The 16,457-nt window shown below is 35.9% G+C and overlaps 1 protein-coding gene across 1 annotated transcript; it reads left to right on the top strand.

The window, feature by feature from the left end:
* The first annotated feature begins 15,310 nt into the window (after nucleotides 1–15,310).
* On the top strand, nucleotides 15,311–16,000 carry LOC132048688 (uncharacterized). The gene has a single exon (XM_059439385.1). The coding sequence runs from the start codon at nucleotides 15,311–15,313 to the stop codon at nucleotides 15,998–16,000; it is 690 nt and encodes a 229-aa protein (XP_059295368.1).
* Nucleotides 16,001–16,457: the final 457 nt, after the last annotated feature.

Below are 16,457 nucleotides of genomic sequence, written 5' to 3'. Positions count from 1 at the left end.
ATACATCATGACTAAGACATAAAATTATATAGGAGAGATCGTAGTCTAGTATTAGTCAAATAATTTAATTTCCCAACCAAATGCCTATACTCGGTGGATTTTCCTTCACAAAGGTCCATAATACATTGTCTTCATATAAGGATCAAGAGGTGAGGACACACTTGATCGATCGTCAAATTCCTTAAGAAGATCCATAGTAAATTGCCTTTGACTTATGATGAAACTCACCGATTACTTCCCCGATTATTTCCATGCCCAAATAAAATAGTTTATATCACCCAACATCTTGACTTTGAATTCTGTATTGAGAAAATTAATGACATCGAGAATTTCTGAAGTAGCATCACCTGTGATTAAAATATCATCCACATAGACTGCAATAATGGAAATAAGATCACCACTAGTTTTGAAAAACAAAGAGTAGTCATTTAAAGAACTAGCAGTATCCTTTGAAACTTAAAGCTCAAGCCTAGCATACCCCGGAGATGCTTGCTTAAGACCATACAAAGACTTCTTTAGGAGACAAACATGCCTTGGTGAAGGAGGTTCCAACCACTGCTGTTAACCTCATAAAGACCTCCTCTTAAGTAATTCGCCATGCACAGAAAGCATTGTTGACATCGAGTTGGGAGACTTTCCATCCGTTCTTATAGCAACAACATCGGAGTAGACATCTAATAGATCATTTTGACCACCGGGAAAAAGTTTCGTCTTCCTCCAAAGTCTATTCCCATCTTGTTGAATATCCCCCGGCGACAACCAAAATGGCTTTTAGTCTCTCTACGGAACCATCCATTTATGTTTTACTTTAAATACCCATTTACATGGCAAAGGTTTCTTTCCGCAGTAACTCGCATTAGTATTGACCATGTCTTATTCATGTTTATCTTGAATTTCACTTTCCATTGCCTTGATCCAACTGGGTGTTTGCTTGTTTCAAAGAAAACAACCCGCTTACTTTTGAAAAAGATTGAAGAAGACTATTTCGGTGATAGAGATGCAAAGAGAAAATGGTAGGTGTTGTGGGATGAATAAAACAAGAACCCGTAACATCGTTAAGTGGATCTTGTTGCAACAAAGTCTTGAAGGTAACGGTGTCTGTTTAATTCTTGTTGATTGTCTAGCGGGAACAGAAGGATTCCCATACGCACGCGCCTTGTTCAAGATTAAGATTAGTAGTAGGGACAAATTGAAGAGGATACATTATGAGGTGGAAAGTGAGAAGTAGATGGTGAGTCCGAGGATGATGTGGGAGTGTGAGGAAGAGTGGCGGGTGAGTGAGGAGGTATGATAGTCAACTTTGATAGGGTGATGAAATAGGATAGGTTGAAGCGATTCGCAAGAAAATCGAGGTGATGGAAAAAGAGTAGAATCGAATTGGAAATTTTGGCAAAAGGGTAGTATTCTTCATGAAACTTTACATCTCTAGAAACAAAAACTTTTCTAGTTTCCATGTCAGTAACCTTATACCTTTTGAGTCGAGAATATCCCAAGAAAACACATGTTTTAGCCTAGGTTGGAATTTGTCCTGATTGTGATAGACTAGAAACAAAACATAAACACCCAAAACATCTAAAATTGTTGTAGGATGGTGGTTTTCTGAAAAGAACTTGATATGGTGATTTGTTTTTCAATACCTTAGTAGGTAACCTGTTAATGATGTGGGTGGCGGTAGTATACACTCCCCGGTATTGAATAGAACTTTAAGACAAAAATATAGTCCTTTTGCTACTTCCAAAAGATGTCTATGCTTCCTTTCAACAATCTACCATTTTGTTGAGGGATAGCAACACAAGATGTCTTCATGGATAATCCCCTCTTGAATTAAGATAGGGTAAAATAGTCAAAACATCCCTTTCCCAAGTTCTAAGGCATTATCGATCTTATCCTTTAACTTTGACTTCAAATTGTCTCTCCACAATTGATAAGAAATCCTTAAGAACTGAAATGCATTAGATTTAGTTTTAGAAGAAAGGTCCATGTCCCCTTAATATAGTCATCCACTATGGTTAAAATAAGAATAACCATTGTAAGTAGTATATTTAAAGGGACCCCATAGTGTCAATGTGAATCAATTCAAATACTCTATGTGTTTTGATGGAACTCATTGGGAAAGGTAGTCTACTTTGTCTAGCTTTAGGACATATAGGGCACACAATTTTTTCTAACAAGAAGGAAACTGAATGAAATTTAAATTTCTCATTACTGAATAGGGTAGATGCCCTAATCTGATATGCCATAAGCTTACATTAGATGCAGCACTTGCAGAAATATCAACAGAAGTAGAATTACATTCTGAATTAGAAACTAAATTAGAACTAGGGACAATTTTGGAGTCTACTCCTTTTGGAATTGAAACTACTTCACTAGCAACTATGGAATTTCTTCCTTTTTGAATAGAAAAGACTTTCTTGGCTTGGCTTGCTCTAATTTAGTAGGCTTGAGTAGATAGAGTCCATCCCACTTCACCAAAAACTTGTTCCTTCCTCGTTGGAAAGGTCCACTAACACACATCCATAGTAAGAGTGAATAAAAGATGACATTGAAGTTGTACACAAATCTATGAAACGGACATCAAGTTGTATTTAAATTATTTGGACAAAACAAGACATTATTTAAGATGAGATTAGGAAGAACGGTAGACACTCCCTATATGTGTGACAGAGATTCAAAGGAATTGGGCAAACTTATATTCCCACCTGGTGCGGTAGGGGTTTAAGGGTTAAGAAAGAGTTAGGATTGAAACACATATGCTCTTTCAATTAGATGAAGCCACCGAATCAATGATCAGTCATGTTATATCTTGTAAAGCATGAACACGAGTATTTTAGAATAGTACCGGCTATGGTATTTGTATTCTAGCATTGGTATATAAACGAATTTGATGAAAAGTGGACATTCATTTCTTTTTTTAGCAATTGTTATGCACTATCTCATTACAGCTTGCTCCTTCTTTGAATTGATTTCCCTTATAGAGGTGAATTGGGTTGGTTGAATATCGTGTGAAGTTCATGTCCTCGGATTTAGGAACTTCATTTCTATAAAGCAAAGATTTCTTTGATATTATGTCCAAACTCTTTTGATTTGGTGAATTCAAATCTTGGGAAACCATGAAGCCTAAAGCGAAAATCATCATGCACATGTCCTACCTTCTTACAATAGGTACAAGAAACATTAGGATTGTACTTTTATTGATTTCTTTTTTAACCTCTATCGATTACCTCACTCTTGACGTATCTATTTAGCTTCACCATTTCCATTCATTTGAAAATTGTTTCCTCCTTTGTTGAATTGATTACCGTAGATCCGTAGTTTCCTCTCATTTTCCCGAAACCATAAAGAATGCAATCAATTTATTTGGTCTTTGGGGCAAAAAACGGTAACACTAGCCTTTTGATTTTCATCTTGCAAGAGCAAGGAATAAAAGCGATCTATTGTTGGTAGTGGATTCTTGGTCATGATAATAGCACCCACTTTAATTTTTTGGCATAAAGCATCATTAAGGCCCCATAAGAAAATGAATTAACCTTTGATCTTCCCGAGAGATTTCATTAGCTTTGCCTTACCTTCATGTACACGAGAGAACGAGGTGCAATACGAGGCAAGATTGAGAGATCTAACTCATCCCATATCTTTTTAAGCTTGGTAAAGTACCCGTTAACTATGTTGTTGTTACCTTGCACTAGAGTTGATAGTTCCTTGGGATTGATAGAGGCTTGGCTCCATCCATTTCCAAATCTTTGTTCCAAGCTATCCCAATTAGCTCTTTATCAACTTTTGAGTAAATAAAAGCATACGAACAATATCCGGAGATAACGATTCGAAACCATGCTATTACCGTATCATTAACTAAAAGCTATGCGACTCCATTGTTCATAATCTTTAGATGTCGGATAAATTGTTTTAATGCAACCATTAATGAATCCTAATTTCTTCTTTCGGACACAAGGCTATGAAGATTGACCTTCTCCATCTGGAAAACCTCTTCCATCAAATATGGAATGAATGAGATTCATTCCGGGATGCTTTTCAACAAAATGCTATGAATTTCAACGTGTTGACTTACATCATTATCACCTTAAAATATATATTTGCATAGATTTGTGATTGAATTTTTTTGGATTGTAGGCATTTTTGTTCAATTTTGTGGGTAAATGAACACGATGTAATTTCTTTATTGAGATGATGACACGAAATTGAGATATGGATCGAGATTAAAATGGATACCATGTTGGAAAAACAAGACAAAATGTATGAAAGTTTTAGACCAATTATAGGTACAACTTTCATTGATCAATACCTCAAAATATACAAGTAGTGGGAAATTATTCTCCAAAATAGAAAATAGAAAAACTTGTAAATATCTAAACAAATTGAAGAACTAAAAATGTAATTATATTTTGATAACAAACTTTTTGAAACAATGCACATCTCAAATGTTGGTTTGTACAATCAAATGATGCAAATCTAACATCTAGCTTATTTTTATATTTTAATATTACTAATCCAATAAATATGTGATCTTATAAAATAATATTAAGAAACAAAGAAAGAATTTTTAAACGAATTATCTCTTGTATCATTTTTTTATTTGACCAAATTAGCCCATTATCTCTTTCTATTCATTTGACCAGGACAAAACAATAAGCGGACCAAACAAGAATCTCATCTTATCTGTACTTCATCTTTCCTTTCTTCTTTTCCTAAAGTGGTTTCACTCATCTTGGATGACATTGTCATCAATGGTTACATAGCTTCTTGTCAACAGTATTGAATTTATTGCAATAAATAACTGTATGAATCTTCAACAAAATCATCCCATGAAGTGATATATAATCTGAATTTGACATCCAACGACTCATTTGAAATTAATAAAAAGCAACCGAAAAAGGGAGATCAAAATGCAAGAAGTAAATCAAATTGAAGATGATTGAGAGATTTTCTATGTATTTTATTAACAAAAATAATAAAGTAAATAAATACTATTTTTTTTAATAGAAGCAGGCTCTTCCTAAAGCCAATGCGGTAACACAATAGAATAAGTGAAAAAATGCCAGCACAAAATTGAAAATATGTAATTGATCAATACCATCAGTAGACACAAATGTCACTTTCTCGTGCAAACAAATCTAACAAAAAAATTCCCCTTAGATTAAATAATAAAATATTTAACTTATATTCATTGAAACAATGATTTTTTTCACCATACGATGAAATGAATTATTATATAATAAAAATTAATTATCTTTATTTTTTATGATAGATATCCGCACAATTGGATCTGTTAGTCTTTTCGTTTGATTCATCCTTTTGCTTTGCAATGGAGTGTAAGGAAAATTGAATGAAAATTGATGAGAGATAAGAAGAAAGAGAAAAAAGAAGTTTGGAGAGAAACGTGTGTAATATTGATCCCAAAAATGCGAGAGTAGTTGGTGGTTTATCTAATTATGGTTCCACTATAATAGGACACCTTAATTTGAATTAGCATTTTCTTTTCTTCCGTTTTTTTTTTTGCTTGCACTTTTTTTTTTGTATTTTTAATTTGAAATTTATTGTGATTACACTTGATAGCTCAACAACCTTTTGTCTTTCCTATTTTATATAGGTAGATGTTAGAACTGTTTAGGAGATCAAGCAACGGAACTTGGTTGATATGGCTGTTGGCCGTGGATGCTATATTGATCAGAGTCAGAGTCTCAACATCCATATGGACCAACCCAATTTTGGAAAGCTTACATCCCTGCATTTTCATACTTGGTCCAGGGTATGCTCTCCATTTGCTTAACAGTTTGTTGCTTCAATTGTAAGATTGTTGTGATTTATCGTTTGTTCTAATTGGGATATCCTAATATTTTCTTATTAGACCTAATCAGAGGTGGATCTAGGATTTAATTAGGGTTTCAACCTTTTAGGTTTTTACTTTTTAGCTTTAATTTAGTACTCCCTCCGTCCCAATTTATGTGATATAGTTTGATTGGGCACGAAATTTAAGAAATAAGAAAGACTTTTGAATCTTGTGGTCTAAAATAAGCCAAAGATATTTGTGTGGTTATAGATCATCTTGTTAACCGTAAAAGGTAAAGTTTAAAGTTAAATTGTTGTCAAATAAGGAAATGTATCATTCTTTTTTGGACAGACTAAAGCGGAAAGTTTATCACATAAATTGGGACAAACGGAGTGCACTTTTAGTAGGCTTTAGGCCATAAAGTCCAATTACTTTTCAATAAAATATTTAAGCTTCCTTTTGTATTAATTTATGTCGATTATGGATATGTGCACTTTTATTTATTTGATTGTATTCTAACTTTTCTATCTTTTGTTGGATATGTATATATTGTTTAAATTAACGATATTTAAGTGTTTTGTAAGTGTTTGAATGTAGTTTTCATTCGAATTAGAGTTACTTTGAGGTTGAATTCAATGTACTGTTGGTTGTAGAATGTATAAGGTAGTTTATGTTTGATTTTGTTGGATTGTTGGCAGCTATTTGAGTTTGTTGTTGAAGTTTTTGCTATTGGGGTTTGTTTGACAGGTGGGCTATTGTAAAAGCAGCCAAATTCTGAAAAAAAAAAAAAAAACCCCAGATAAATCAGCCCATATATTGCTAATTTTCGACCTCACGAGGTCGAAATTATTCTTAGAAATAATAATCTCGACCTCATGAGGTTGAAATTTAGCAATGTTGTTGCCAGATCAATATAATTTTTTAAAATATTATTTTTATAATATTTATCCAAATTTTCGAGCTCATGAGGTCGAAATAATAAATTATATTTAAATCAAAAAAATTCAATTTTCTTATTTGGGTGATAAAATGTATTTTCGACCTCACGACTAAGCCTTCATCAACTTGGGCTTGAGGTCCAAATTTGACTTTTCCCACTTCATGAGGTTGAAATTCACCGTATTTTTGGTAGTGAGTACAAGGTTTGGAAGCAAGATTGTTTGTTACTAGTAATAATTTTATTTTTTTAAGGTTCCAATGAGAAGACAATTATATGTAACTCTCCTCCCATGCATCATCTCTCCATTATTTCCTCTCGAAGGGTCTTACAATTATTTAATATATCTTCTTAATAATTTGATGGATCAGATTGATGAGACAATTTTGTCAGTTGCTTCTTTTTTTTGTTTTTTGTTTTTGTTTTAATTCTTGAAAGATATAGGGGAAAGAAAAAATATCCTTTTTTTTATTAGACACTAGAAGAGTGAGAGCGGCAAAGCATGGTTAAACGCTTTTTTGTTAATCTAACACATTTTTCATTAGATTATTAATGAAATATGAGCTAAGATTGTAAAATTGTACCTGTGAAAATAAATGGATTTTGCACGATACCAATAAGGATTGAGGTGAAATAATAAATATTCATTTTTGTTTAGTAAAAATTTTCGGGTTTGAATTTTAAATATAAAATTACCTATGTTAGAAAATACTTTATTTTCCTGTATAGGGCTTTTCGGCGCACGTAGATCCAACTAAAAATGAGTGTCCAGCACCGAATAAAAAGAAAATAGAGATTATGTACGATCGGGGACCGATCCAAAAATGGACATCAGAATATGGAATAGCTACGGACCTTCCATTTGTTTTTTCCTATTTTGGTGTTTTGTGAATATGAAGTCACTATCTATAATTTGTGCGGTAACGAAATTGAAACCATTATGTATAGTCAAAAGTCAAACACTCGCTGTCGTTGAAATTATTGGCATCTTATTGAAGTGTGAGTTAAAGAACATGCCAATCGTTTCTTTCCATCATTATACTTTTTAAATCCACAATATAGGAGGATCTACCATTAAAATGCGAACGTCTAACCCGAAATGTTGGACAGTTGGACTACCGTGAAGTGAGAAAAGCTGGCTAAAATTGAAGGAAATAATTTTTTTTTTTTTTTTAAAACCATATCTTAATTTTTATGATTAATTTTGTTTCTGTAAGAAAATGAAGATATGCCAAAACTGAACTAAATTACCTTATATCTTTTGTTATGATTGACTAGGGATAACATGCAAAGCATGTTCATAGAGACTAGTCTATACTATATTAAAAGCACGAAGGACCTCAGAAATATTGATTGAATTTTTTACTCTTCACTAAAAGACTCTGCAATAGACAAAATTGTCATTTAGTTTTTTTTTCTCAAATTATTAAAACTGCAATGAAAGTTGTAATATACATAAATACTAATAATATATATTTCCTTTCAAAATAAAAACTGCAATAAAAATCAGCCGTTATTTTTGGTAAAATAAGAACTGCCTTATTTTTTGTAAAAGAAAAATATAAGAACTACCTTATTTTGGCAAAAGAATTCTAATCCCAATCAACTCCCAACTATTCAAATTTTAGTCCTACCTATTCTTGAAGTTAAAAAACACACGGCCAATCCCACATGGACAAGAAATTTATATAAACCATTAGTTCTCAATTCCACATGGAGAAGAGCTTTTATTGAGGATTTGGGACTCATGGTCATAGTGACTTTGCCTAACATATTTTTTTTTTGTTGCTAAAACGAAGGATTTAAAAAAATAACTTAAAGTAAAGACAGTATAGAGGGTGAGGATGATCTTAACGATACATCCTCTAATTTGAGTTATTGGTCCGTGAGGTATATCTTAACAATACCACCTTTAAAATATCATTGTTTAGATAGGCAAAAATAAAGTCAGGGGCAACATTTCAAAAATCAGTTTCCCCTATATCTTCTATGTTGTCCCCTCCAGAGCTTGCATGTGCAGCATGGTTATGCGCCATGTGGTTCACTTCCCTGAATGCATGCTGAATTGGAGGATTCCCCAGTGCATCTAGCAGTGTCACGACCCAATCTGACATGAGTCGCGCGGGCACTTACCTTCCTCACATCGGTAAGAGAACCCTCAACCTAACGTTAAACAAAGACAATAATAAATAATCGAGCAAGCGGAAAAGAATAAATACGTAAGTCTCACAATATTATATAATAGAAATAGTGTGGAATAAGAAATACCCCCAGGGTCTAGTCTAAGTCATACAAGAGCTTCTAATGAAAATATACAAGTCTGGAATAATAATACATAAATCCGTCTATGTCTCAGAATAGCAAAAATAAGACATAAAATGGGAAGAGTCTTCAAGGCAGCGAACGTCCGTGCTCACCCTGGAAACTCGCAACAATGCTGAAGACGACAATCAGCCACGAGAGATGGAAGCAGACCCAACCTGATACTCTGCATTCATAAAGGAATGTAGCAAGTGCAGGTCAGTACAATACTACGGTACTGGTAGGCATCATCAGCCAATTAAGCATAGCTAACACAATTCAGATAATAAAGCAAGATAGGCAGATAAACCAACAAGTATAAATCAAACATAATCGAAGCCAAGTATGCGTCATCGTCTAAGTAGAGCATCTAATCCCAAATATGCCAAGTCTCAATATATCAAGTGTGAATGCAACATCACAAGTATAACACCAAAACATCTCAATGTAAGCCATGATGCAATGCAATGCAATAATATGGATGCAATGCAATGCCATGCAAATGTTGTGTACATATGTACTCCGGACGGAAATATCAACGTCTCGGTAGCATAACCCAAAGTGACTCGCGAAGTCTAAGTGCCACTTGTCCCGGATCTTTGCCCAACAGACAGACGAGACCCCGAATCTTTGCTCATGGGGGGTTTTCACAAGTACCACCCTGGGGGACCCGCGGAGTCCATGCACTGACTCAATCCATGATTCCGGAACTAACATCGGATATCGGACTCTCACATCACTCTCATTTTAAAAACGAGCCAAGCTCATCATAATGTCTCATCAAGTATCATCAATGTCTCAACAGTATATCATGAAGAATGAGAGTGCGTGTAATGCATGTATCAACATCAATAGTCATGCTCAATATCGCAAGTACCATTAAAGGGGTACGCTAACAATATCATAATCAAGAAGGAACAACAGATTCCAATAGTTATTAGTAACACGTGGCATCAAGCCAACACTATAGGATAATCAATCACAACACAAGGGGGTGGCTAGCCCTAATCATGCAACGGGGCCCAACCTAAGACAATATCCAACCTAACTTCATACCCGAAGGTTTACACGCTTTCTCCGACAATATAATCTAAATATATGCTTCGCTATACGAAGTCTCACCAAGGATAAGCCATAACCAACCTGGATGGCCGAACAACAAACACTAATAAATCACTCTTTTGCCTTGCCCTTCCGCTGAGCCTCATAACCAAAGTAGTCTAGGCATGTTCGAAATCTAGATTAGAAATCATGAAGAATGATACTAATATTGCTATCTTTCAATTTAGGTCAATTCTAACCCTAGAAATTGGGGAAACGGGCCCACAAGGTCAAAACGGGAAATTCGGGAGCAAAATATCAAATTAAGCACTAGGTGATCATAACCCAACAACTAATTACTATTTGAACTCATGGAATTCCCTAATTTCAAATTTGAAGCAAAACCCCCAATTTTGGTATAAACCCTAACTCTTGATTCAAGAATTCAACTCTAATAATGGAAGATTTATGATTAACAACTTTAAATTCATCAAAATCTAGCATAAACCCCATCAATTTCACCATTAATAAGCCTAGATAGAACATTTATTATCCCCACTTTTATCTTCTATTACAAAGGGATTATTAAGGGAATGAGGAATCTATGATGATTAGGAACAAGGAATTAGTAAAGGGATTAGCAAGACTTACCACCGAGAGTCTTCTCCAATAATCTTCTAAAACAGTCCCCATGAGCTTAATTCTCGAAATGGGAATAAATGATAGACTAAGGGCTTATTTAAAACACACTTACTTTTTGAAATAACGGACCCGTATCGCCACGATCGTAACGGGACGGCGACAAAGCAGGGACTAGGACGGCCAGGGCCATATTACACTTGGCTGTCCCATCGGTCAACCCGCCGCAACAGCGGTGCCGCTGGGACGGCACTGGTGCCGCCAATGTGGACACCAAGTACCAGAAATCCCACTCAATTTTCTAAGTCTTAACTGAAATCTCAAACCACTCCCGAGGCTATCTGCTCTTAAACCACATACACAGACCCACACAAAAATACGCTACGAATGGGCTCGTGGCCTTGGAATTCCCATCGGAGGTCTTGTTGCCCGAATCTGATCTAGACACCTCGGGAAGCATCTCAATGGTCCCCTCGGGTCAAAAGTGAGCTAATCAATACTCGAAAAAGGGTGAAAATGCCGGAGAGACTATAACGACCAAGCAGGTCGTTACAAGTAGAAACCTACAATCATTTATAATATGATTTTAAGGGCAATGTGTTTTTGATTTCTTGAGGAGATTGATCAGTACCTGATAGTCTAAATCCACTATCAATGGTATTAGATTCCTTGTAAAAGCAAGTTCCAGTCCTTTTAGTAGGGCATGAATTTATGTTTCAAGGGCAGAGGTAACATAGGCTTTCGAAGAAAAACCTTCTGTCCAGTGTCCATTGTTATCTCTTATAATACCTCTTGTTCCTCCTTGCTTAATAACATGGTTATATGAGCCATCTATAATGAATTTATACATGCCAGGTGGTCGCTTTTCCCATTTGAGAAGTAGAGGTTGTTTAGGGGTGATATATGGGTGTTATGATTCCCTAGATGGAAATATTCCAAGACTTGGTTTAAGATGGTGGTTGTGGAGATGGTATGGCTTATTTTTTCAAAGATGTTGCGATTTCTAGTTGTCCAGATAGTCCAAAGTGCAATAGGCATGACTATGGAAATAGGGACTGTTATTCTAGTTGAGGACAGGTGGTAATTATTTGAGAGGCATAGTGCTTTCAGCTAGCTATACAATGGTTCAGATGTTGGAGCATTTATCCCAAGTGTGCTTCAAACTTAGGAGCTTTTGGTGTACCTAAGGAAGACGTGATCTAAGGTTTCAGCCATTTGACAGTGTGGACAAACGCTTGAAGTGATGATGTTCAAGTGGACCATGTAAGAGCATGTGGGTAGTTTTTGGTTTAAGATTAGGTTTAGGAAGTATTTAATTTTGTTTAAGCAGGGTTGTTTCTAGATCCAAGAGTGGTCAGGATTTGGGGGATTAGTGGTGGTGCACAGTGTTTGTTGATAGATCTTGTAGGCTTCTTTAGTTTTAAAGGATCCCTCCTCATTAATGGCCCAATATAGGGTATCAGTATTATTGGTAGTAAAGGGAATATAGGTGTTAAGTATTTGGTTGGTGATTTCTTGGGGTATTTCAAAGTTTAGATTGTTGGTGTTCTAGTTCGAGTTATTGATGAGGTGGCTAACTTTGAGAATCATTTGGTCCTTTGTTAGGGGGCCTTGTACCTGCTCTCTTAGGGCCCTTTTTTTTGTTGGAGAAATCCATTTGTCATGCCACAGATTAATGTGTTCACCTATACCAATCGTCCAAGCAGTACCCTATTTTAAAATATTCATGGCTTTGACAACACTTTTCCAGATGTATGAGTCATTGTTTTTTGTGACATAGTGCATGTTATTTTTCTGGTGTTGTATTTGGTGATCAATACCCTAGCCCATAGGCTTTCCTTATTGGAAAGAATCCTCCATAGCATACTTGTTAGCAGAGAAAGATTTTTCCCAGTTGCAGCCTTGCAGCCCAATCCACCATCATTCTTATTGTGAGTTAGTTAGTTCTAATTAATTAGGTGGATTTTTCTTTTTTCAGCAGTAGATCCCTATATAAAATCTCTTTGGAGCTTATCAATATTGTTCCTTGTTTTGGTAGGTAAGCGGTTGAGTTGCATCACATGGACAGGTATAGCATTGAGGACAAAATTGGTAAGTGTCACTCTACCAACTGTTGATAGGTTTTTTGCTTTCCATCCTTTAAGTCTAGTGTTCATTCTGTCAATAATGTATTGGTAGTCAGAGTTCTTAGGGTTTTTGTTAGTGATAGAGTATCCTAGATACTTCCCAAAATCCTTAGAAGTTTTATGTTGAGTATTATTGTAATGGAGGAGATAGTGTTTGGGCTGACATTGTTTGAGAAGAGTACTTTGGATTTATGGAAGTTTATTTTCAGCCAAGAGTGAGTGGCTAAGCTATTAAAGGTCTCTGTAATAGAGGCAAAACTCTTAGTAGTTGCTTGTGCAAAGAGAACTAGCTCATCAGTAAACAGTAAGTGAGATAGGAGGGGCCCTGTTGGCAAATTTTGATTCGCTAACATTTGCACAAATCTACCTCGTGTTCTATCCTCCTAGAGAGGGCTTGCATGCAAATAATGAAAATGTAAAGGGATAGGGGGTCTCCTTATCTTATCCTTCTAATTGGTTCAAAGTAGTCAGTAAGTTTGCCATTAATAAGGATTGAGGTGCTAGAGGTGATTATATAGTTCATGATGAGGTTCACTAGAGGTTTAGGGAAGTTAGGGCATTAAGGGAAGTATAGATAAAAGACCATTCTAGTCTATCAAAGGCTTTTTTAAGGTCGATCTTAAGAATGGTTTTTCCTACCCTTAGTGCTTTTGTTCCCTTGAAAGGAGTTTATGGCCTCTTGGACTATAATAGCATTATCAGAAGATCTTCTACCAGGGTCCAGGGATAAAACTGCTTTGGTTTGGGAAAATGATTTTATCAAGTAATGGTCTAATTCTATTCACAATAATCTTGGTGATTTTTTTGTAGCTAGTGTTGCATAAACTAATGGGCCTATATTGAGTGATACTAGTAGGGTTCTTAATCTTAGGAATAAGAGTGACAATAGTCTATTAATAGCAGGAGGGATACATAGGGTGTGGAAAGCTTGAGAACATATGTTGTTGAGGCTTAACTTTGTCTCATCAGGTCCAGGAGATTTTAGGGGTTTAAAGGAATTGAAAGCTTTATCAATCTCATCTTGGGTGAGGTTTGAAGTGAGGGTCATTTGATCTTATTGAGTAAGATGTTATGGGAATTGATAGTAGTTATAGGTTTTGTACTGAGGCTTAAACTAGTTTTATAGGTGTCTTGAAAGTGATTAAAGACAATACCCTAATTTCAGGAATACTATGGGTCCAGTTTTCTACAGGGTTAGTAAGCCCAAGGATTCTGTTCTTCCTGTGTCTCTGCATAGTGGATATGTGGAAAAAAAATTTATTAGCATCCCCATCTGTTAGCCATTGGATTCTGGATTTCAGTTTCCAAAATTCTTCTTCACTCTTGAGTACATTTTGTATTCATGAATAAGCTGCTCCTCAAGATAATAGTGGTAGTTATTTTTGTCGAGAGGGTTCATTTTTTGAAATCCAGAGATTCTTTGCTAGTAGTGTATTTTTTTTTTGTTTGTAAAAGATGTTTCCAAAAGTATCTCTGTTCCAAAGTGTAGCATGATTAGTGAAGAGGGCAAGGGGGTAATTTTCATTATTTGTCCAGTGGCAGTTGACAATGTTTTTAAAGTCTGGGTGGCCCAGCCACATGGTCTCAAATCTAAATCTGTGAATAGGTTTTCCTATAGGTGTGTCAGTATTTAAAATAAGGAGAAAGTGGTCAGAGTGAGTATGAGGTAGGTGGGTGACAGTCGTGTCCGGATATTGTTGGAGCCAGTCAAAGTTAGCTAAAAAGCGATCTAAAATAATGTGGGCCTTATTCTTTCTTTTATTGGTCCAAGTATATTTGTTGTCTATAAAGCCAAAGTCTACCATTCCAATTTTATTAAGGCAGTTAAGGGATGCAGAGGTTCTTTTATTATTGATGGGGTTTCCCCCAAATTTCTCTTAGGCAGATGTGACTTCATTGAAGTCTCCACAGAGGAGCCATGGTTGTAGAGAGACCATAGCTATCTTTTGAAAGTTATCCCAAATGATTTTGGCGATTGGAAAATAGAGTACTAGCATAAACAAGAGATATTTTCCAGGTACAAAGGATCTTCTAACCTAAACATTAACATGTATTTCTTGGTCTGTGATGGCTATGGGATCTATGGTAAGTTCTTTGCTCTTCCACACCAACGCTCACTCCACCGGAGAGAACCTCCGTGCCCAACACACACACACGCGTATCAAACGAGATATCGTAAAGTTAATTAGGTCCCTTTCTTTTCATGGTGTTTCATTCGTGTTTTTGTTAGACACACAATCAAGGGGTTATTCCATCCCACTATTGCTTTTAAGTTGCTTTTGAACTTAAGGTTGTTGCAGCCCCTACAATTTCATAGTAAGACCTGCATTTGGGGATGAGTTGAAATTGTGGAGCTCCCCGGCCTGTTTTAAGGACATCTCCAAATTTGCTAGTAATGGGTGCAATGGTCCCTTCCCCATTGGTATATACCATCAAGGTAAGGTTTCAAATCGGTAACCGCATAGTTGTGAATCAGAGTAAATGGGAAAAACTAACCCTAATTCGAAGAAATTAGGGGACCCAAATGTCAAAACTAGAGTTACTATGCACAATGGTGTTCATGCTGTGATTTTCAAATCAAAGGATTATAATGGAGTTATGGCAGAGGAATGTAAATATACCCTAATCGGAAAGTTCGTGAAGACCCGTCCCAATATTGAGCGCAGCAGATCAAGCTTTGTGGAGAAGATCTCTCTAAAGAGCACTCCTAAAATTGGTACGTATGATTATCGAACTGTCTTCATAGAGGTATCAAATGAAGAGGACTGTCAAACAATTTGGTTTAGAAGGTCTATTGAAATTGATGGTATGGTAATGTGGTTACAAAAATGGAATTCGGACTTCAAGCCCGAAGAGGATTCACCAATAGTGCCAGTTTGGGTGTTACTACCTGGGCTCCTATTTCATTTCCACCCATGGAATTATGTTAAAAAAATCCTTAGACCGATTGGTATCCCTCTATCCCCTGATTTGGCTACAGAGAATAGAACCAGACCCAACATGGCCAAAGTGCGGGTCGAAGTCGATCTCACTAAACCTAGGCTAAATCAAATATGGGTGGGACAAGAAGATGAAGCCAATCCGTTAAAAGGTTTTTATCAAAAAATTGAATATGAGGGGGTCCCAAAGTACTGTAGACATTGTAAGATCCTAGGACACTCAGTCCTTTAATGTAGAGTAATAGAGAGGGAAAAACTTGCAAGATCAAAGACAAATCCTGAGAACAAAGGGGCAGGTTTCGGAACAAACCAATAACAACAATGCTGGGAACTACCCGAAGGAACAGGAGAATAGTAGCAAAGGCCAAAACGATGATCGAAATGCAAACCACCTCAATGGCTCATTCCTCGATTTCAAATCGTGAGAATAACACCAAGAACAACAATAGGGATAAAAAGGTTCTTCAAGTGGAACAAGATAGGGACAATGCTCAAAGTAAGGGGAACAAGAACATAACGAGAAATGAGGAGAGTAGAAAGCAATATGATCAAGTTGCAGAACAGTACAATGGAAAAAATGAACAGAACGAATCTATGATAAAGGAAATCAAGAAGAAAAAAGGAAAGATGAGGAAAAAAAGAAAATACAAGATTGTCCATTTTCGGCCAAAAACCTCACAGAACATCCA

The sequence above is a fragment of the Lycium ferocissimum genome, chromosome 3, assembly GCF_029784015.1.
Source record: "Lycium ferocissimum isolate CSIRO_LF1 chromosome 3, AGI_CSIRO_Lferr_CH_V1, whole genome shotgun sequence".
Classification (NCBI taxonomy): domain Eukaryota; kingdom Viridiplantae; phylum Streptophyta; class Magnoliopsida; order Solanales; family Solanaceae; genus Lycium; species Lycium ferocissimum.
Note: the sequence above shows the minus strand (reverse complement) of the source record. Positions and strands in the feature narration are given on the sequence as shown.

Excerpts from the sequence above, each read along its gene's own strand:
- LOC132048688 (XM_059439385.1), top strand. The coding sequence starts at position 15,311 with ATGGGAAAAACTAACCCTAATTCGAAGAAATTAGGGGACCCAAATGTC.